At 42.0% G+C, this 24394-nt stretch overlaps 1 protein-coding gene across 2 annotated transcripts in view; it reads right to left on the bottom strand.

Moving 5' to 3' along the window:
• Positions 1 to 1394: 1394 nt before the first annotated feature.
• fam222ba (family with sequence similarity 222 member Ba) overlaps positions 1395 to 24394 on the bottom strand; it is a 66671-nt gene continuing 43671 nt past the window's right edge. For both annotated transcript variants that reach the window (XM_047151982.2, XM_017459964.3), the window contains exons 2-3: positions 19968 to 20104; positions 1395 to 5161 (exon numbers count right to left, since the gene is read on the bottom strand). In XM_047151982.2, coding sequence (XP_047007938.1) covers positions 3486 to 5161; positions 19968 to 20049 — 1758 coding nt within the window. In that variant the 5' untranslated portion in view covers positions 20050 to 20104 and the 3' untranslated portion in view covers positions 1395 to 3485. The remainder of the gene's footprint in view (positions 5162 to 19967; positions 20105 to 24394) is intronic.

Here is a 24394-nt window from a genome sequence, read left to right as displayed (position 1 = left end):
GGTCTTGTGGGGTGGGGGGCATGGAGTGCTTAGTACAAGCTAAAAGTGGTCCAAGGAAAGGTGAACCGACATCAGGATAACGGGTACCCAAATTCCCTAAGGGCAGTGGCCTCTTTCAGCAAGATATTGTGGCTGTCCACACTGCAAAAATTGTTGAGGAATGGTTTGAGGAACATGACAAACATTTCAAGGTGTTGTCTTGACCTACAAATTCACGAGATCTCAGTCAGATCGAGCATCTGTTGGATGTACTGGACAAACAAGTCTGATCAACCGAGACCTCACATCACAACTTACAGGATTTAAAGGATCTGCTGTTAAAGTCTGGTTGCCAGATACCGAAGCACACTTCCAGAGGTCTTGTGGAATCCATGCCTCGACGGGTCAGAGCTGTATTGGTGGCACAAGTGGGATCTACACAATATTAGTCATGTGATTTTAACGTGATGGCTAATCAGTGTAAGTTTTGTGGATGTTCCACAACATTAAATATAACTATAGACTAATACAAGAAAAAAAAAAAGAAAAAAAAGTATGACGTGACAGACATTTAAAAATTAAAACCTAAACGTTAGGGTTCAAGACATGTTGGTATAGGGAAATAAACAACTTCTTTTGTTGTCCTGTTTTTAAACACACCCTTTGTAGATTTTTTAAAAGAGAAATTACATTAGGCAGCAAAAAATTCTGGATAAGTTCTGCTCCTGAAGTTCACAGCTGTACAAGTGCACAGGTTCATCCAACAAACTTCACTAATTAAGTAGTAAAAGCCCTTAAGAAGGCAAAATGATAAGAAGTGCTGAAAAAAATATTAGAAAGCAGCCTTTGAGTTTCATAAATGAGCTGTAAAGAAACAGCAGTTACTGATGTGGTTAATACAGTATGTATGAATCATCTCTCATTTTACTACCTACACAAAGTAAAATCTCTATTGAATCTACAGTGTTGGTTTTAGGGCAGCTGGACACTTCTGATCATCAGCTGAGGACTTCCTGTCCAACTCCGAGCAGTGTATTCATAATCCTTGTAAATGTTTTTTTTATGGTGTCCAGTAAGAACCCACAGCTGCTTACACACACAGCGCCTGAGCTTAATCATACTCATTTCCGACTGTTTTCTCAGTGCAGTGAATCGTGGGATTTCGTGCATCAGTGGCTACAAGTCAGCTCGTATTATATGAAAAAAGAAAAGAAAGTGTATTTCAAAGCCACGTGCAGAATTTGGTCAGAAGCTGAATCACATTTCCTGCACAGGTGCTGTCTGGGACGTGGCTTCGGAAAACAAAAGGGTGTGCAACAACGAGACCACACACAGACCAGACTTCAAACGTGCAATCTATGTTGAGAGACCAAAGTGGTGTGGTGTATAAGAAGGAGAAGGTAGATTTCAAAGCATAAATTAGAACTTTATTTTATTATTACAATATTACAAAAAGAGTAGCACAACTCTCCACACACACTCTGTAGTTTTCGCTCATTCACTCAACAGCCACAGAGTGACAGATATGAGAAAGTCTTCTAGACTCTTCATTTCACAGCTATAGCAAAAAAAAAAAAAAAAAAAAAAAAAAAAAAAAAAAAAATTAAATAATGAGGAAAAAAAAAAAGTTTATAATTATAAATAGTCACAAATTGCAAAACTGAAGCTTTGAAACTTGGAATAAAAAGATTTTTGTTACAGCCCAGAACTACACATAGCTATAAAACATAATTACAATAAAATATTCTTTTTTCTTGGTTTTTGTCGCAAAGTAATCCTAAGGAATTGCTTTTCTATTCAACAAAAGCTTTAGTTAATAAAAATAAACAAGGAAAAAATTGCTGTTCCTTTATAGTCTTTTTGAAGTTTTCATAATTATCAATATTATAGGTTTCATAATAACCATGCTTGTTTTCAAAGGAAAGTCCAAGGACCAAATACTTAAGGCTTTATAAGGGCTGTTCCAGAGGGAGGCAAGCAGAGTGTGGGTGATGGCGAATCCACCAACCAACCAAGACACACACGCGCACACACACACACACACACAGCCCCACACACACCCCTAGCCACCAACACACACCCACCAACAACTCACACTCACCCACCCATTACTCACACTCACCCACCCATCCACTAAAACCATCCCCACACAAACCATCCAACATTCACACAGTCATTACACTTCTTAAAAGTTACAGTAGTATAGCAGATTAGCCAGTGTACAATAAAATAATTAATCTGCTGTTTCACCTTTGACTTAAAGTCCTCCTTGATTTACCCACAAGCAATCTTGCAAGTGATCAATTTGGTCTATTCAAGCACATGTCATTAGAGCATCAGTAGCAACTCCTAAACTGAAGTTATTTCAACAGATACATGAGAAAAATGTAGGATCAAATAATCTCAATTTGGTTTGTAGTTAGTCTCTAAACCATATTAGTAACAATCCACAATACACAATCTTCTCCAGTAGTAAGTTTAGTCCCGCTAACTTTATTACAAACCGTCTAACAAGACAACAGCCCATCTCTAGGATTCAAGTATGTTTTCATATCTTAAGAAAATGAAGCAGAAGTACAATGGCACCCCTTGAAGCTCAATGTTTTCTGGCAGGTCGTTTTTTTGTTTTTTTTTCCTTCTTCTTTTACTTCAGCCCACATTGGCTTTTTAAGAAAATAAAAACTCCACAATCATGCTGCCTACTTCATTAATCTACACGAGTTAAGACATCAGTTAAGCCACCTGATTTGTCGCAGCACTTTTGACTGTAATTGATACATAAATTATGCTTCGGTCATATTAAGCCCAGCCAGACTGGCTTGATATGCGACTGAGAGAACTTCACTGATATATATGTTATCCTGTCGAAATCGTGTTGTCAATTACAAACTAGCATCCCATTCACAGATTAATAAATTAATGTAGAGAAGAGGATGAAGCCCTCTAAAAAAGATCTATATTGTCGAACAATTTAGTGAGAAATCTGGAGACCAAACAGACACAGGCCAGATCTAGAAGAAAAAAAAAAGGAAAGAAAAAAAACATTATCTTCCTGAACAGTGCATTACTGAGGTTATTCAACTTACAGCTGAACCATAGACCCCTGGCAAGAAAGGGAGTCGGCCATTCATGATGTTTTAAGGACATCATGTGATCTTTCAGACTGTATTTCTATGCCTAGAAGACGTGTCACACAGTGATCTGGGAGAAACAAAGTGAAACCAAGTGAAACCAATAACCAAAAGTAAATGGGCTTAATCCTTTAAAAAAATTGATCACTTGCAAGAATGATTAAAACAAAAGAAAAAAAAAATAGTGAAAACACTGCTTTTTTAAAAATGTTTTTCAGTTTTCAGTGATCACTTTCTGTTTGCTGTCTGAATTGTTAATGTGAACTGATGCGTTGTAATGCTTTTCCTCCTATTGAGTAATTTTAAGACAGAATAGATGATTTTATGTGGCTATCTGAAATGGACCGAGGTGGTGAGCAGATCCTGTGTCGAAGCTTATCTGTACCCTGGGTGCTGGCCATGGGCCATGGGGGGAGGCCTGGGCATCTTCCCAATCAGGCCCAGATTTTGATCTCGGAAGCAGGGCGTCTGGAAGTCCCCTCCCATGTAATCTGCTGTTTGCATCAGATTAGTCTGCCCCACTGTGGCTCCCCCAGCCACTCCTGCCGGTCGATAATGCGCCGTTGCTCCCGTGGGGGCGCAGTCCACCCCTGGGGTGGGGTTGGTACAACCCGTTCCATTGCCTGTCGGACCGTGGAAGGGTGCAGGCAACTCCTGTGAGCCGGAACTATCACTGTTGGGTGTTGGGAGAATACTACCCCACACAGGCACCTGGTGGTAGTACTGGCCATTGGCATAGTGAGCAACAGTGCCAGGTGGCATGGTGTTGTTGACAACTGGAGGCGAAGGCGTTGGCTTATCCATGGGGGGTTTGAGGTTGTAAGTCTGCCCTACACACAGCTCAGGCGGGTAGTTCATACCTTTACAAGGGAAGCCTGGGTCCCGAGTAGCGGTTTTGCAAGGGTGCCCAGCCCCGTCTGATACATGCTGCAGGTGGGCAAGCTGATGCTGGTTCCATGACATCATCTGCTGATGCTGTTGGTGGCAAATCGGATGCTGTTGGGGGTTCTGTTGGTGCTGCAGATGCTGCTGCTTCAAATCGTTGTGATACACAGCCATCCTGTTTATGGCACCCATGTTGTGCAGAGGCACTCCAGTGCCTACTGATTTATCTGGTGCTCCAATGGTGCAAGAAGAGTGTCCGAGGCCTGGAGGTACAGCACTGGAATGCCCACTATGCATGGCCACCCGGGAGCTGGCATTGATGAGCAAGTTGCGGCTGATGGGGCTTGGGTTTGCGATTTGGCCCTCACACATGGATGTGGCCCCGGCACCCTGGGCCCGAGCCTGGCAGAACTGGTTAATCTGGTGCACAATGGTGCTCAGATCAGCTTGGCGGCCCTGGTGCAGGGTGCCAGCCATTGAGAGAGGAATGGTTGAGGTAGAAACAGTCACATTGGGAGGGGCATCGGCATCCGTGAGTTTTCTCGTGCCACCCTGCAGGCCCGGAGGAGGCTGTTGGAGGTGCTGCTGCTGTTGCTGAAGCAAGAGAGCAGGTGGAGGTTGTGGACCTGGGTGACCAAGAGGAGGGGGGTGGGAAAGAGGCTGTGTCCTGCCCATGCCCTGTGGGTGCTGGGGCATTGCTGAGGGTGCATGAAGCCCAAGTCCCTGGTGTTGCTGTTGCTGCTGGAGGGGCTGGAGACTCTGACTGTGTTGTGGGAGGCCTTGCTGATGTTGTGGGGGTCTCTGAAGCTGCTGTGGTGCATGCTGAAGGGTTAAAGTGCTTGGTGCCGGGCCATACCCACTTCCAGGGGTGCTCATCGTCACACGTGTACCGGTGAAGTCTTTGATGATGCCCTTGGTGATGGGCGCCTTGACAATGGCCAGGAGGCCGGCCTTGGCCGCAGACTGTGAAGGGGGATAGGGACTGTAGCGTGCTCCACCCGCGTCCAAACCGTTGACAGTGCGCCGCACGTGGTTGCGCTGTGGGACCTTGACGCTGTTAGGAAAGATTTTAATCGTCAGCGGGCTGTTGGCCACCTTCTTAGCATAAGCGTCCAGCTCCGCAGGGGTCGGATACTGGGCTGATCTCATCCTCTGTGTAGTGTCCCCTAGAGAGAAGGACAAAGAAAGAGAGTGGAAGAAGAAATGAATGAACAAAGAAACTGACAGTTACAGGGAAACAGCATCAAAAAAGGGTGATAAAGGGATGCAGTAAAAAATAACAGAGTGGGTGGGTGGGGTGGGGGCAGATAAACTATGGATACCCGGATGTAAGGAGAGGTGAGTAGGATCAGGAGTAACCAGAGCAGAGTACACAGAGGAGCAGGACCTGAATGCCCCAATATTCTCAGGTTACCAGTTTGAGCAGAACCACAAAAAGACCTTTGACTTTTAGCTGATAAAGAGACACACAGTACCACTCATAACCCCCCCCAAACAACACAGGGTGCTGTGCTTAGAAAGGTCTAGCCCAACCCAAATCAAATCTGATCAGCGTTGGTCCTGTGGTGGTCTCTTTCAATCAGTGGACAGAGTAGAGGGGGCTGTCAAATTATGCAAATGATTAATAATAACCCATTGATTGGACAGTGGTACTGTGCTACTGATCAGAAGGTTGTGAATTCAAACCACAGAACTGTCAATCAACTTGAGCAAACCTGTCTGCCCCATGGGTGCTGTATCATAACTGATATGCTGCAAGGTAGATGTGCCTAATAAATACAAATCTACACTGCCAGCTGGGTGTACTTGTGTATGCATCATCTACACAGGAAATTACCAGAGCACTGTGATGGTCATTGTAGAGGTAATTTCTGATGAGCATGCACATTTTGTTTTCAGCGTACATGGCACATCAGTCTCCTCCTAATGACTTAATAATGTGGTCTGACATTTAAAAAGCAAATATCTTGTACCGACATAGGTTAATTGCAATACGTGTGTGCGTGGTTGAGGTAGCTAAATGCTTATCATCCCAATTCCCTTTCTCTCCCTCACACACCACCATGAGCATCATGGTAGATGCATTGAAGCTTGGCAAGTGCATGTGACACTATTTTAAAACAGTGAGAGATAGAGAAAGAGAGATAGAGAGAGAAATATCATGTCTTTAAGAGCATGTAGAGAGTCACAAATTCCATAATCCTGTATTGGCTGGTAGAGAATTTGAAACAAGCTCCCTTTAACCACATGGGAAGTTAGCTTATTGACTCATCACCTAGGATGTGGGAAACCAGTGTGGTGATCAGGGGCAGCTTGTAAAAGATGGGCTAAAAGTCCATGTAAGGTTTCATTTTTCGGTATCCACGTTGTCTTATTTGTGGTTAATGTTTTAGAGTATTACTTTGGATTTTTGTGAAACCCAGTGCAACAGCACCACCAGTCACGGGTGTAATGATCGTGAACAAAGGATTATTCATCATCAATTTGTCACTAAAATGAGTTTGGAAGAGAAACTAAAAATTGATAGGCTGAGCCCACATTGTCTAATCAAAGCACAAATTACACAAAAGGACAGATGACAAAGTATGTTTAGTGTTTATTTGGTCTGAACAAAAGGGTTTCAGCCCCAATTTTATTTTTAAATTTACAGCATTTAAACATCATTATTATTATTATTATTATTATTATTATTATTATTATTATTATTATTTCTGGATAAAATATCTTGGGCGACCCTAATAATTTAATTGCTGAGCTATTGATAGCTTAGCCTTCTTACCCTTCTGGATAGAATATATTGGGCGACCCTAATAATTTAATTGAGGAGCTATTGATAGCTTAGCCTTCCCACTGGCTGCCATTGACATTCTTACAATAGCACCCTTCAGTACCCGAAACAAGTTATAATGTTGAGTTAGCTGGCTAGGTTACTTGGGTAATAATTACATACTGCAGTGATAGACTTTTAGTATAACATTGGCTTTGTTAAAACCTTATTTTATCTTATGCCTAATTTTACAGCGCGAGAGTAGCTAACTACTAAGCTAGCGAGATATTAAGCTAGTTATGCTCATCTGCTCCAGTGACAACCCCTCAGAGTATTGCTAGCCAGCAGGCTATATTTAATAGCTTTATAAAGTACTTTTAACTTACTAATGACAGCCAGTTGCTGCAGCTGTATCTATCGATTAAATTACCACAGTTGCAACATTGGTCAACTTTCCCATTAAAGTTTCTTAAACACATCTTTTCAATAGATTCTATACACATTTCACAAAGTTATAATGGATGGGCGATTTTAGCCAATGTGCTGTATCAGGATTGAGATTGGGGTGTAGTTCCCATTACATTTAATCCAAACTAGCTGACAACCATAAAAACTCAGATTTACTTATGCTCCAATTAATCTACACTTCTATGCTTGGCTGAGCTGTGCATGTAAAAGACTTGACCCAACTACTAACACCTCCAAACTGCTTCTCAGCAGCGTTTCCAAAAGGACAACAGCCGAGCCTGTTATTATAATAACTGTGGTCTTGGCTCTAAATGAGCTGATTAATTAGAGTGTGCTCATTCTCTCTCCCTCTGCTCTCCTCACTATATCTTGATGAGTGCAGCATGCTTAAGGCCAAAGAGAACAAAATGTGCGACGGTGAATCTCTGGAGTTCATTTAATAGCCAAAATTTTTTTTTTTTTTTTTTTTAAATTTAATCTTTGAGAGAGACATGTATTACGTCTTTGTTCAACATTATTACTCAATTTCTACTTAAAAATGGTGTTTTAATTACTTTTGGTTGGTAAATTCACACAAAGGCTATTACTCGAAAATTCATGGTGGTTTAAAAAAAAAAAAAAAAAAAAAAAGCTAACAAATTTAACTGTAGTTTGGTCCCACCTCCCTCTAGTTTTGAAAAACGAGTGGAAAAGTTTATTCTACACTGTTAGGTACTTCTAGCAGTTCATATCTCCTTAGGTATAATGTCAAACACACATACCATTATGTACACATTTATAGCATGAGGCGAGTCTAGTAAAGGGTAGCTATTTTCATGCTTTATATTTTTTTTATTGCACAAAAATGTTATATTTACGTTCAAAGAACCTACAGACGCAGGATTCTACTGTACTAAACAGAATAATATTTGTGGTGATCATTAATGGCTTGAAGATTGTATATTTCAAAATATATCCTAAGCAAAAATAACCATATCTTTTATATTTAATATAGGACTTTGCTAATAAGGCCCATGATAATTTTATCATCCTTAAAGTTATTTATTAGAAGGAAAAAAAAAAAGTCTGATTGTAGAATTGTATACAAAAGATTGTAGAAGCCATGTCAACTTCTACATGCACAATTACTGCATATATAGAAATTATTTTTCTGTACAAGACAAAAGCGCTCTATACTTCCTTGTGATCTACTAGATAAACAGCACTACTATCCCAAAGGACAATTTGAGTTTTTCAAGTTGATATGACACGCATGATGCATCTATAGAATATAAAAGACACTGAGGGAATAAAAGATGAGACAGAGACAGAGAGAGAGAGAGAGAGAGAGAGAGAGAGAGAGAGAGAGAGAGAGAGAGAGAGAGAGAGAGAGAGAGAGAATTTGACGATAAGTGTTCTCTGTGAAGCCGCTGTCTGGCTGCTGAAAGGAAGTCTTTGTATAAAACAAGCTTTTATCATTCGAAGTGAGAGAGAGAAAGAGAGAGGAAGAGAAGGAGAGACAGAATTAGGGGGCAGGAGAGATAGATGGGTGAGGGGGCTTCTGATGTGCACCCACCTGCACTTCCCTGCCACTCTGATCCAGAACCATCCTTCCTACACACACACCACATTTACATGCATTTCCATTTGCCCCTGGCTCCCTCATCTCCAAGCTTCTCACGGTGACCAAGGCCACTCACACAGGCTCATTCACGTCGAGGTCACTTCTCTAACAGTCTAATATTAATTCTGCACACTGATGAAAGAAAGGCACAATTTTTTTTCCCCTGGTTCACTTATTTACAAGGCCCTCGCTCACTCTGCATGAAGTAATTCTCTGAGCATTTTTAATCTGTTGTTCACAAAAATGTATTGTGGGCTCTGTGGTGACGATGAGCTGTGGGAACACTGAAGATACCTGCTAGTCTGTATAAGATTAGGTGTCAGGAACTCAGTTTTTCCCTAAAGCTTTTCCTCCGAAAGAACACAGGATGACCTGGTACCAGGAAACTCTTAGCTAACTAGAGAACCTAGCTAATATTAAAGCTGAACAAAATAGATGTAACGGTTATACAATTTGTACGAGTTTGACTCCTGATAAATAAATCGTGGCGAATATGGCACTGCAAATAACGACATCAGAAAGAGATAAAAAAAAATAAATCCCATTCAAGACCTGTGACAAATATCCATCCACCCATCCATCCATCCTGTCTAGCTATTTTGGATGACTGAAAAATATAGCTGTTCAAATACAAATCATGTGAATGAAGTTGTACTTTTTAGACAATTTTCAGTACTTTCCTAAGAATTTAAGCGAAAAAAATAAAATAAAATTCTACTTACTATTCTATATAGTTTGTTTAGAATTGTTACAAACTAAGCTAATTCAGGGGTACATTAAAGATGCATGGTGGTGGTGGAAGGGAGAAAATGTATCATAATACTCAATGCACAAAATGTATTATGGTATTTGAAAACAAACCAGGAGTACCTAATGAAGAAAAACTAGAACAATGTTTGCTTAGAACAAATCAGCAGCTTGGTATGAGTAACAACATAGTTGGTAAGTGTTAAGCAGTTATTACAAATATCTTCATCATACTGCCAAATTGCCCAGGGCTAGTGCAGACAGAGGCCTGTATTCTGAGCAGGAGGATGATGTTAAAGCTGTATGACGTGTTTGACCAGTGGAAAGTGCTTTACTAGTTTCAGATCAGTGCTGTGGGGCAAACCTCCAGGCAGACGCCATGAGCAGAGACCTGGCTGGCTGAGTTTCAACCACTTTGCTAAATGACAAAAACACTTGCCTCTCTTTCACTCCAAACTCTGCACTAATCACTTAGCACTGGAGCTAAATACTGAAAAGCTGTCTTCAACTCATCTGTCTCACTGTAACGCTGTGTCACTAAAAATACCGGCATCGGTGACTACTACAGCAAAAGTATCGGGACTTGTACTCGGTCTTAACAATCCGGTTTGATGCATCTCTAGTTAGTGCCATGGTGGAGGTGGAGCCCACGAAACTGGTCATAAAGCAGGAATACACCCTGGATAGATCCACCGAGGGACACAACACGCACACATTCACACAGACGGACAATTTAGAGTCACCAATTCACTGGAATGCTGAATACATTAAGTATGAATAATCTGAGAAATTATGAATGAGTTGTCAAGTCTACATGTAATCTCTCCTCATCAGTGATGGAGGCTCAAACCAATTTGATATGTACAGTGCTTATAACACACATTGTTAACAGAACAGCTTAACGGAAATCCAGAGCCATAGGCGACACTGGAAAGAAAAATTTCCCGGAACCGAGAAACCTTCAGAGGAACCAGACTCAAAAGAGAACTCATCATCTTCTAGTCGACGATGGTGCGATTGTAATTCATTACTCTTCCTCAGTTTTACACTATAATGCTAAACAGTGCTGAGTGTTTCAAAAGGAAATTCAGTACAGTCTTAAGTACTGTAATCTCAAACTACTCATTCAAATCTGGACAAAAGCTAACCAAGCACATGAAAGCTAACCTAGTGAGTGAAAGCTAGCCTGGTGCGTGTAGACTACTGTGATATCTGGTAAGCGAATCAGTAAGTAATGGAGTCGAACAATCCTAATTTTTGCACTTCGATATTTAGTTCTGCTTGCATGAACTAGCATATGGGTTTAAAAAAAAAATTATTCAAAGTTTTCTGGATGTTTAATATACTACTCACACAAATGTTTTAATATTTTACACCATGTTCCCTGGGACTTTAATGACTATTATATAAAAAGGAGGCTGAGACAGCCAAAAATAGAGACAGATAGCGAGACATAAGAGAGAACAATTTATGGAACTGATGACACAACATTCATTTTGCAGAAAGTCTTAAGGCGTCGTTTGGTATGGAATTATGAAGTATCTTCTCTCTTACGCTCGCCTTCTTCACTTTGCCCCCCCGACCCTTCATCTTCTACTCCCAGCTGCATTCTTCTCCCTTCATATGAATCATAAATAGAGAGCCATATTAAAGTGTGGAGTATCGTATCTGACCTCAGTGATCGACCCACTGCTACAGCCTGATAGTTATTACCCACTACTGCATTCGGCCTCGGGTGGAGAGAGACCGCGCGAGACAGAGAGAGGCAGACGCAGCAGGAAGAGAGAGTGAGATGGAGTGAGAGAGATAAGCCAGTTTTGGTTTGGTCATGTCCCCAGGCTAGGAGAATCTCTAAGCCAAGCTGAGTAGAGGAAACTGGTCCTAGATTACAACAAAACACTCCATTCCTGTCCAGAGATCCAGTCTCAGAGGTGCACATTAGAGCCATTTACTACAGCAGTCTATCTGCCCCAGCTATTTGGTCCATTAAGAGTGACACCAGCAGGCTGCCTTTCTACCTGGCCACAAGGAGATGCATGAGGGAAGAAAATGATGGAAACCAAGCGAGCAAGGGAACAAGGAAGGGCCAAGCAAAAACACTCTTAAATCCACCACATCTCTCTGTGGGCAGACTTCCTGTCAGATTAGCTCTCTGTCAGGGTGGCACATGATGCCCCGGAGACGTTGGTGTGCATGTCGCCAAGCAGGCCGCTAGCACGGAGACTGATGAGCAGCACGTCACCCTGAGGGGACCCTCCATAAGCAGCAATTATGGAGACACAGCCACTGAAGTGATGGGGCCATTCCTGACCCCCCCTTGGCTGTCTATCTCTTGTCCTCAACTATCTTGGTCCCTGTCCATCTCTTTCCTTGTCTCTCAGAGAGATTGTGGCCTGTATCCACACGCCTGACCATTAGGGCAGAGACATGGATTGAATTCGGAGCCACTTTCCATACTGAGCTTAGTTCCGGTCTAAACAGCTCTTCAATGAAGAATGTCATTTGATACTCGTGATAAACAAGAACTGAAGTAAGAACCTCCACTTTCCTTCTGGAAGACCTCCAACGACATTTTGAAAGATTGTGAAGAAAGATGAAAAACGTCAACCTAAAACAACCAAATATAAGATAACCATATAGCACCATTTACAAATGGTGTGATGTGTGGTGAAGGCCATCACATCATCATCATCATCATCATCATCATCATCATCATCAAAGTAGGGTCCAGGTTAAGCTGTTTCTGCCAACAAAATTGCGAAATCCTGGAGGGACTGAATAAAAGGAAAGCGGTACGTGTGCACACTTCTATTAAACTGCCTTTGGACAATGGACGGAGGCAGGATCTTGGATTTTAGCTCGTGATTAGATCAACCAAAGGTAACTAATGAGAAATGTGGGTGCTTTCTGTTGATGTCTGTGGTCAGTGGAAAACACAGATAAGCACAGTTTGTCAGTGTTGACTTTCCTGTGGTTGGTGAAGCACACCTGGCATGGGCACAGGGCTCTCAGGAGACACACAGGAAACAGAACTGTTCATGCATTGTCTGCATAGCTTTTACACATGTGGAGGATTAAATAAAAGCTGTCCACTAGGGGAAAGATCAGAGCTAAAACACCCCTGGCAGGTTTCCGAGTATCTGCAAAATGCCGGCAATTTCACACCCACTATTTTGGGACGCACGTCACTACAGCATGACTGACAGAGCATGGAGACATCGTACAATTGTATACAAGCCCGGTTGCTACTCTTGTAGTCATTGTCATAGGCAGCGTCTCAAATCACATTGTCTAGTATGACCTTCTAGTTAAACGTATTTACTATGTATGGCTGCTAATCTATTCTAAAAAAAAATTCTAATAAAAACATTTAAAAGATAATAATAAAATGTTAGTAAGGCACCATGTGTGCCTTCATACATCCAAAATGCACTTCTATACGGCTTGCGATAAAGAGGTTGGCAATAATGAGGTTGCATACAACCAAGAGACCAAATCAAGTTCAACATAACAGCAGCCTTAGAATCAAATTCCAACATTAATGAAAAGAAGCATGAAAATCTGTCTTGCTCCCTGTCACTTTGTCATCTTTCTTTCTGCCTCCTCTTTTACGCCACTTTTTAAAGCAGCAGGAGTACTCGCTAAGAGGAAATGAGCTATACGGCGAGAAAGAGGGAGATGAATAAGAATAAAGGCGTAGCAATTCTCCCGGGAGAAAAGCCTCGTATAAATGGTGCTATAGTCAGAAGTGGGTGAAAGATGAGCTTTCGATCAGGCAGAAGTAGCTGAAAGAAGAGAGTTGGAGTGGCCTGATGTGTTCGGCAGGGAGCCGAGGGCTGAAAGAGGCGTGTCTTGTGGAAGGGTGTATGTATGTGCGTGTATGTGTGTGTGTGTGTGTGTGTGTGTGTGTGTGAATAGTAGAGACTGACAATGGCAAGGGAACGGCCCTGTGTGCCGGTAATGGGGGCTCCTGGGGCTAGTCTGATTACTGCTATTCTCAAATCACACGGCTGATGAAGGGGGAGACAGGGAGGGAAAGGCAGAGAGAGACAGAGAGAGAGAGATACAGGGAGGAGAGAAAATGACAAAGAGCGAGACAGGAACAGGGGGAGGGGGGAATTAGGAGAGGAGACGTGGAGGGAATGAATGTGTGAGCACTCGAGTTAGGGGGCGGAGACAGATGCAGAGAAAGAGATAGAGGAAAAAAGGTCTCGAGTTAGAACAGAGATACACACACACAAAAAGTAACAAGGAGAGGGACAAGGAAAGACAGAGTGCGCATAAGTAATGAGGCCCAGAAATGGGTCAAGCTCACACTGCGAGCGAATCCTCCGGAGATCGGTCGGTCTCCGAGGGAGGAGCGGAAGGTGCTTTCTCGCCGAGTCCAGATGCACCAGAACACACGCTGTTCCTGTGGTTAAGCGCTTCATGAATATGCTAGCCAAACACCTGCAGCACGCCTCGCTTCCATTCCCCCCTCTCCCCGAGTCAACGCTCTTTAGCTCTCTCCTTTCCTGTGACACTCAGCCCTCTCTGTCGCTTCCTCTCCTCTTCTCGGCTTTCCCCTGCGAGTGGAGAGTGATGTCTCCTGCCACTGTTGACACTGTCTGTCTGTCTAACTGGGTTTTGCCATTCTACAGAGATTGAGTCCTCATTATCACCAGTCAGCCTCCCAGGAGAACATGCTCTACAGGGGTACATGGCACCGAGAGAGAGAGAGAAGGGGGGGGGGGGTGAGAAGGGCAGAGGAGGTAAAGAGACACAGGGGAAAGGTGTGTATGATGGTTAGAGAAAGGGACGGGGAATGAGAATGACAAAAGGAAGGCTCGGAAATCACATACTATGAGCTAACACTGAAAGATATGTTGTAATTCATAAATGAACACGATTAGTATTAGTATATGGAACTTACTTTTAAATGAATTTGTAAAATTGTTAAAAAAATACCTGTGATTTAGACAACAGTGACAGTAAGTGTTTCGCTTTACCTGATGTTCGCACGTTAATTTAAGCAAGTGTCACGTTTTTTTTTTTTTTTTACTTCTTTTTTTAGGACAAGCACAGTTTGGAAACGGAGACAGAAGCAGAACCACAAATGCTGTTGTGTCTGTTATCAGTTCCTCTGCTGCCGTTTCCTGGTGCATGATGGGACAGGTTGCTGCACAAAGTGTCCATCACTCCACACGCTCCCTCTTTGGGGTCTTTTCAGTCTGTCCAGGATTTCGCTGTTTTTTGTGATCGTTGCAGCCAAAAATCCTTGATTTTGCTGAAGCTTTTTTTAAAAAAAAAAAAAAAAAAAAAAAAAAAAGAAAAGGTCCCCCCCCCCGGAAAACGACTTGATTTGGCAAAACTGCAATCGCACGAAATTTTTTGCACGATCTTTCGCAATGATGTTTCTTGGTAAGCGAGACGTTTTAGGTGTACTCATGTTCGACGCACGTGAATCACAAATGGCTTTGGCTGAAAGTGCGTTGTGATTACATGACGCGTCTTGGCCCGGAGTCTGTGGTAAATCTGCGGTGATTTTGAAAAATCGCAAGCTCCTCCGGATAGCGTGGCGTTCGCTTGATTTTGTTTTCATTTTTGCGAATCACAAACACATTTACTTCTCACTGGTTGGACTGAGTGCAAGGATTTTTCTGAACGTGAATGAATCAGTTCTGAGCATGGATTTTTTTTTGGTTTACGTTTGTTTTTAACAACTCTTAATGATGTCAGTGTAAGTAAAATGTCTGCTAAGTAAGGAATAAACCATGATGGGGTGTATTGTTATAGGAAAGTAATCAACAATGGAGAGGAATCATCATCATCATCATCATCATCCCAAAGCATTTTATTCCTCCTGCCGTAACTACTGTCTGCACTGCTGTTATAGAAAACTAACCAAAACCTTGTGACCAATCAGATTTTTAAAAAAATCAGCAGCGATGTGATATAAATATCCTTATTGAACAGAAGGCAAAGGGAAAAAATAATTAAATAAATTCTGCCATTGTTGGATGCACAATCATTTTGAAATCCTTGGAGAGAGAAAAAATAGAGAAGGGAAATAAAATGAACTTTATTTCTTTGCAGGATCTCTTTCCTTGCACTAACCATGTTAGCGAACGTGCACCATGATGCAAACACAGAAGAGTATGAAAGCAACTGGATTCAAAGGTTTACTTTTTATTACATTTTTTTTTTGTGCGTCATAATTCAGATTTCAACCAAACAAAAAGGTCAGAGGTTTGTGGCCAGAAAAGTGTTGAAAATCTTCCAGACATGTCTGAGAGCATTCTGTGCCTCAATGATGCTGTGCTTCAGCTGGACAAACTAATCTCATCCTTTTTCCTCATTGAGCATAGTACCTCATCTCTCGCTCGCTCTCTCTCCGTCATGGGCTGTTGACTAAACAAAATGGCCTCTGACATTTCCTCGCTAAATAGCTCTCCTGCCAATCTCATGACATGTCATGTCAGGCGACACCCACATTTGTCTACTGCTGAGAGAACAGCGAGCGTGGGGGAAGAGAAAAGGCCAGGGCAGAGATAGAGAGCGTATGTGTGTTATAAGAGAGAGGGAGGGCGTGATAGAGAGACACAGCGACAATGTGTTAAAAAGAGAAAGAGAGAGAGAGATGTAGAGCTGAATGGCTGTGCAGGAGCAGCAGGTGCTCTCTGTGTTTGGAGGTGATGGAGGTTGGAGTTGATGGCTGCCGCTCTCCTGCTGGGCCTCCGAACAACAGCGCCTAATTTCACCGAGTGCTCAACATCATTGAAAAGGACAGGCTTGGACAGGCAGCAGGGTTTCCTGGAAGTGTGTGTATGTATGTGTGTGTATGAGATGAGACTGGGGGCGAGGTTGACAGGTGCGTGGTGAAAAGCAGCGCTTATTGGGCATTGGCTGTCACTCAGGGGTGTCGTTCACACTGGCACAGATAGACCTGAGTTTTTTTGTCACAGGAGCACACAATTGTGGACGTGAGGAAGGCAGGAACAGAATTTAGCTGTCCTTAATTGTCCTTTCCGCAGAAGCAAGATGTCGCACTGGAAAGACCAATACAAGATTTATGCAGCCGGTACTGATACTAGAGAGGCGAGAACTACAGTTCAGGCTGGAGGATATTTCCAGTCATAAAACTGGAATAAATACGAGACTACAACTGAACTGACTTGGCAATAATGTTTGCTGATATAGCAATGTTAAAGCCATTTTTAGTTATTTTATATTTTATACGTATGGTCACCTGGGAAAACCTTCCAATGGTAAAATTTACATTTTGTACTGTATATATGGTTAAAACATACGATTTCTTAAATCTACCAATATTTTCCATCCATTTTCTGTCCCACTTATCATACACAGGATCACTGGGGAGGCTGGAGCCTATCCCAGGGAACACAATGTGGGGGACACCCTAGACGGGGTACCAACCCATCGCAGGGCACAATCACATGCACATTCACACACTATGGATAATTTAGAAAAGCCAATCAGGCTACAATGTGCGTCTCTGGACTGGGGGAAGAAACTGGAGAAAGAAACTGGAGAACCCGGAGGAAACCCCAAAGCACGGGGAGAACATGCAAACTCGGCACACACAGGACGGAGTCAGGATTCGAATCCCCAAGCCTGGAGGTGCGAGGCAAACGCGCTAACCAATAAGCACATGTCCCACTATGTCTATTTTATTACATCTATACATTTTTCCCTATTATTACCCTCTATTACTTCATACTCTTGCTTACATGCACAGTCCCAGTGACAACCACTCTGCATTTCACTATGTATTGTACGCTGTGCGTGACAAATAAAACCTTTGAATCCTTGAATTTTTTTCGGAATACAGCACAGGAACATTTTGAAACACTGAACTGATCAGGCTTATGTCACATCACTACAGCACATACAGTAGCTATACAACAACGATCAAATGATGACATTCGTTACGTATTCAGATAACATTTCAGACATCTTTATGCAGACTGACTGTTTTTACCACAACTGTTTAACTGGCTCTTTGCCCACTGGCGCTTTCTTTTATTTCATCACAGTTTATAGCAGGGTCAGGAAGTACTATGCACAGACATGTGAAAAAAAATAAGTACACCCATGGACAATTGTTGGCTTTTTTGACATATTTGGACAAGCAAACATTTGATCCTCTTTGAAACAGTGCCTATTAATAAAGGCGATACACTAGCAAATGCCACATAAAATTTATATTTTGTAGTAATAACAATTTAAAATGAGCAAAAAAACAGCTCAATAACATGGAAGTAGTAAGTACACCCCTACAAATCCACAAAATTAAAATCGGGTGTTCGAGATCGGTCGGTGATTAGATCCTGCTTATTGAGTGCAGGTGGAAGCGGGCTTATTTATACCCCTCACATATCTAGTGTCTGATGTTCCCTTTGCTATTGAGGTGCAAGGTGTTGTCATGCCAAGATCTAAAGAGTTCTGTAAGGCCTTCATAAAAATGGTTGTGGATGCCTATGAGTTTGGCAAGGGATTTAAAACGATCTCTAAATTATTTTAAATGCATCACTCCACTGTAAAGAAAATCCTCTACAAGTGGTGCAGATTTCAAGCGACTGCCAATTTGTCCAAGACTGACCGTCTAAGCAAATTCATCTCAAGAGCAGACCATCTGATGCAAAAAGAAGTCTCCAAGACCCCTAAAATTTCATCACAGGATCTGCTAGTAAGTCTTGCAACTGTTGGTGTCAAAGTGCATGCTTCTACAATCAGAAAGAGATTGCACAAATTTGACCTGCATGGGAGGCGTGCCAGGAAAAAGCCTTTGCTGTCTAAAAAGAACATCAGAGCAACACTACAGTTTGCCAGTGAGCAAAAGGCAAAGACCAGGCCTTTTGGAATAATGTGCTCTGGACGGATGAATCAAAGATAGAGTTGTTTGCCCGCAGTAACAACAGACATGTCAGGCACAGGCCACAGACAGCTTATCAGGAGAAGCACCTCATACCAACTCTGAAGCACGGTGGTAGAAATGTTATGGTTTGGGGTTGCTTCGCTGCCTCAGGGACTGGACAGCTTGCATTCATTGATTCAACTATGAATTCTGCATCATATCAAAGAGTGCTTGAAGATAATATGAGGCCATCTGTCCGAAAGTTGAACCGAAAGTGGACCTTTCAACAGGATAATGATCCTAAGCACACTAGCAAATCCACCAAGGAATGGCTCAAAAAGAAGAAATGGAGGGTTATGGAACGGCCTAGTCAAAGAGCAGATTTGAATCCCATTGAAATGTTTGGGGGGGGGGGGGGGGGGGGGGGGTGTTTGAAACAGAAAGTAAACGCCAGAAAACCCTCAAACATCTTGGAACTGAAAGAAAAGAAAAATGCATGGAAGCGTGGTCAAAAACTCCAGCAAGTCAAATGGATAATTATGCAAAACACCTATGAGAAGTTATTTCTGCTAAAGGGGGCAACACTGGCTCCTGAGGCCAAGGGTGTACTTACTTTTTCCACAGACAAATCTCGCATCTATTGATACTTCTGTTGAATAAATGACTGAAAAAGCTATTTGTCCTTATGGTTTTGTTAAAATATACCAACTTTATTAATAGGCTCAGTTTCAAAGATCAAATGTTTGCTTGTCCAAATATGAAGAAAAAAAAAAAGCCAACAATTGTCCATGGGATGTACTTTTTTTTTTTTTTTTTTCTCCCCCTTCACGACTGTAAAAGCTCATGTTTGCACACTAGTGCAGTTAGCATTCTGCATCTACTGTGCTGCAACATGCACTCTTCCTTTATAGGGTCAGCTCAACCAGTGCAGATGTGCTAATGATCAGTGTGTTTACAAGGTTGACTAAAGTTAATTACGCTTACATTTGCTTATGAAATATACTGATGCTGAAAGTCTGAGATGTGAAGCTGACATTGAGACACTGATATCGATTTGAATCGCATTTCTCTATTGGTCATATCCTGGCACGTATTTATTTAAAAATAAATAAATAAATAATAATATTTAAAAAAAATTTAAGTGTTGCTTGATGCCCTTGAAATGGATTGTTCCACTGAGCAGGAAGCATTGTTCACTCAGTAAAAGCAAATTGGCGAGAAAAAATACCTGGCGACGAAAAATACCTGGCAACTTTTTCGCTTAACATATCAGTCTATAGTACATCAAATTATTTATTCATTCACAAGTGAACTTATCCTGACAAGCGGCATGGTGGATCCGGAGTCTAGGGTACTGTTTAATTAGCAATATTACTGTGTTCCTGTCTCTCTCATTGGTCACTGATGACTGGCAATCATAATACCCTCAGAAGCTCTGGTATAGGTTGCACCTCTTTATCCATTTTACTAAGAATGCAGTTTTTTTTCCTGTGTGCATGTGTGTGCGTACATCTGTAAATTAGTACTCACATTTCTGAAGTCCAGTGTTCATCTGCGAGTGGGGAAGAAGCTGGAGGGAGAGGTCACCTGGCCCTGGCAAACAGGCCAGCATCTCACACACACACTCACACTCCTAGTGCAACATGGGACACACACTCCTCCTCACACTGCAAAGAGACAGCGAGAAAGAGAGGATTAGTTAGGCAGGTTATTACACCAGTATGTGTACATGTTAATGAGGCGCAACATGTATAACACACACACCCCCAGACATCCCTAACCTAATACAAACCTAATAGTTTAAGATAAAATCCAAATGGACATGTGCGCTCTGACATCTCTATACCATACCATACCACATCACACACAGAGCCCCCGCCCTCCCCCAACCACACACACAAAGTCATGGCCTTGGGGGCCGTATGCTTCATGCAGATAGAACCTAATCCTAGCTGCTTTGCCCACGGATCAGAGACAGGTCACTCTCCCGCCATTCAATTTCAGACCCTGCTCCCTCACTCGAAGCAGGTGAGGCCACGTTTGATACCCAATCTAAACTTTAATTAAACTTCAAACGCAGCATGGCCACTGTGGAGAGCCGGGGCCTTGGGGCCAGCAGCCGAGAGTAATTCAACCTCCCTACTCCAATCTCTCTCTCGCTCTCCCACTGCATCTTCAAATCCCCAAAGCCTAGTTTCCTCTGATATTCCATTGGACTTACTTTTACCCCTCCATCTGTCATGGCCACCATGTCTCAGGATCTGTAGTGTGTCTACATCTACTCATGTTAAAGTACAGCAGTATAGGAAGTTCCTGACCTACTCAGTTTGATGTGATGCCTGCTTAGATTTTAAAAATGTTGTGCAAGAGATGACAACAGTCCAGAAATCATCTAAATCAGAACAAACATGATGAGATTTAAAAAAAAAAAAAAAAAAAAAAAAAAAAAATTAAATAAAAATTAATAACTACACAGAGCACACAAGCTAGTTTCAAGCTAATAAACAGAAGCAATATTTTCCTTTCAATATTTCCTGATTCTATGTAAAATGCTATGTAAGAGACAGAAACATGGTGTAAAGTCATCTAAACCAGAACAAATATGTTTTTTAAAAGATTCTACATATGTAGGACACCATATATATATTTTTTTAAATCACACATAAGCTAGCTGAAATTGAGGCAACAGATTAGCTTGCTAGTACAAAGAACCAAATCATAGTATCTGGTTATATTTTTAAATGCTGGGTAAGAGACAAACAGATCATCTAAATTGGAAGAAATATGTTTAAAATAAATAAATAAGCTATACTAGGGCTGTATATTTTTTATGCACATATAAGCTAGCTGAACGCAGAGGCTAAGGCTAAGAGGAATTTAGCCAGCTAATACATAGTAGCTGTTAAGTCTCTTATACAGGACAGTGTAATGGCAGAATGTCAAAGCGAACCAGACAGAACCATTTTGAATAGCAACATTTTCCTCAGATATACTGGTGTACTGTTGACAGAAGCCTCTGTATGGCTAAAATTATACCCTAACCTAACTTAGCATTAGTAGCTCGATTCAGTGCTATGGATCCCTCAATATTAAGGAAACAACATTGTAGCACAAATAACGTACTCAAAGCTGTCAAAGTTTTCGTCCAAAAAGTGGACTGCTCATGGCATCTTTTCATAACCAGACAACCACAATTTGAAAGTAGCAAGCATGGACTTTAACCATGTATATCTGTGTGTGTTTGATCAGTATATAAAATTCTAGTTTTCCAGGTTTCCCAGGCTTCTGAGCTGAGGAAAGAGGCTTGGCGGCGTTCAGAGGCAGCCCCAGTCAATTCAATTACAGTATTCACAGCAGCAGACACGCTTTGCCTAAGGAACAAAAGCAGCGGTGGCACGCTAATGGCTGGTCATTTGTGTCTAGCAGACGCATTTTCTTGCCCACCCCTTCCATCGCCTTTTCTTCTTTTTAACCCTTCAATAAGTAAGGAGGAGAAATAACTAAAAGGAGACAAACACCTCACACGAGAGGCAATTATCCAACATACAGCCACGACAGGGCCTTACCGCGCTGTCGGGGGGCTTAGGACAGACCTGGACCAGGGGAGAGAGAGATTATAAAAGGTCAGAACGATGGCTCATTTAAATCCTCCCAGTGAGGGTGAAAACAAGCACTAATGAAGCAGAGTCACACACACACACACACACACACACACACACTCGACAGAAAGCAGTTAGGAACACAAATACTTACAGTTGCAATCAAAATTATTCAACCCCCATTGCAAATCAGGTTTATTGTCAATTTACAGGACTTTCAGCTGTTTGCAATGAACAAATCAAACAAAAGCAATTGAAATAGTTCAACGAATGCTTCACGTGGAATTCAACTGAAAAGACAACTTATGATTTATCCGTCTCAAAATTATTCAACCCCCTGAATAGAATCCCTCACAACAGCACAAATATGCTAAACATGTGTTGTCTCAAGCACAGCTGATGCAACTAATCAAGGGCTTCATTAGTTGCACCAGGTGTGCCTGAGTTGGAACACGTGAAATACCTGAACTGGCTAGGGGTAGAAAATATATGAAATACCTGGTCAGGGCATTGGCACCCTGTCCAGGGTGTACCCCACCTTGTGCCCCACACTCCCTGGGATAGGCAAAAGGTTTCCCCGTGACTCTGAAGAAAGGATGAGTGGTATAGAAGATGGATGGACAGACCTGGACGGGGCAGTAAAAGGAAGCTATCGACGGCTGCAACCAGATTTCTGAGAAGGCAGGTTGTGAAAAACCCTCAAGTGACTGCAAAAGACCTGCAGCAAGACTTGATAGCAACAGGCACGGAGGTTTCAAGGAGCACAGTAAGGCATGTGCTAAACGCAAACGGTTTCCATGCCAGAACTCCAAGACGTACACCACTACTGACCCAAAAGCACAAGAAAAGTCGCCTCAAAATCATATAAATTAGCCACAGACGTTCTGGGATTCTGTTCTGTGGAGCGATGAAACAAAGCTGGAACTTTTGGGCACGATGGATCAGCAGTATGTCTGGAGGAAGAAGAATGAAGAAAGAACACTATCCACAGTCAAGCATGGTGGAGGCTCAGTGATGCTCTGGGGCTGCTTTGCATCCTCTGGCACTGGAAACCTGCAGCGTGTGGAAGGCAAGGTGGATTCATTGAAGAAATCCTAGGAGAAAACGTCATGTGAGGAATCTGAAGCTTGGGCGTCATTGGACCTTCCAAAAGGACGATGATCTCAAGCATACCTCAAGTTCCACCAAGGCTTGTTTGCAGAAGAAGTTCTGGAAGACTCTACAGGGCCATCACAGTCACCTGACTTGAACCCCACAGAAAATCTCTGGTGGGATTTGAAGGTGGCGGTTGCAGCACGCAAACCCAAAAATATTACTGAACTGGAGACCACTGCTCATGAGGAATATGCTAAGATTCCTCGGGAATGCTGCCAGAAGCTGGTGTCTGGCCCCTGCTTCTCGTTTGCAGAAGGTCATAACAGTAAAAGGGTGCTCTACTAAGTACTAAAGATGCTTGCCATGAAGGGGTTGAGTAATTTTGAGACTGGAGAAATCATAAGTTACATTTTCAGTTGAATTTGGGGAAACCACTTGAAGCATTTGTAATGTTGAACTATTCCAATTGCTTTTTGTTTGATTTGTTCATTGAAACAGCTGTAGGAGAATGACGGACAGAAACCTGAGGATAGGGAAGGACGAGAAGTGAGAGATCTCGGTGGTTCAGATACAGAACTATTATGGGAAGGTCACTCCTCTCTGTAATGTTCTAGCTCCCTTTTTTTCCTTTCCAGCTACCTCTCTGGTAAGGCTGGGATTCTCTTGAGACCTTCGATTTTTTTCCCCCTCGATTCAGGGTGCTATGATGTTAATGCAGCTCAATTGTGGATTTTTATAGTCTACATTATGACTACATTTTCCAGTAAGTCCCTTTGCTTTTTTGAAAACAACACCATTTTCATCCATCATGAAGTAATGTATTTTCCATTAGGACTGTCAGAATGCTTGTTACTTAAAACAGCAGGGTGTGAGGTTTTGGAGTTTCGCCATTTCCAGTAAAAAAGAAAAAAAGAACAGAAAAGAAAAAAAAAAAAAGAATGAATGTGAGCTACTTGCAGAAGAACATTTTGTAAAGTGTTGTGCTGTGCCATTTCCATTGTGCGGATGTAATATACGTTCAGTGGGAACTCATCTGAAATATATTCTATGCACATAACAGCAATCTGAGGCTACCAAAATCTGCTGTTAATGTCGTCCCCTTGGGTTTATGGGAGAGTTATGCGAATAAATGCTATAAATAGTTTGAACTCACCCAAGTTTAAAATGCATGACGTATAGAAACACACAATAAAAACGTGTTGGCTACTAGCCTGATAATGTTCGCATGCTAATTAAAACAGATCACAGAATAAAATACATACG

This window comes from Ictalurus punctatus, chromosome 28, assembly GCF_001660625.3.
Source record: "Ictalurus punctatus breed USDA103 chromosome 28, Coco_2.0, whole genome shotgun sequence".
Classification (NCBI taxonomy): Eukaryota; Metazoa; Chordata; class Actinopteri; order Siluriformes; family Ictaluridae; genus Ictalurus; species Ictalurus punctatus.
The sequence above is the reverse complement of the archived record's forward strand: the minus strand, read 5'-3'. Positions and strand labels throughout refer to the sequence as shown.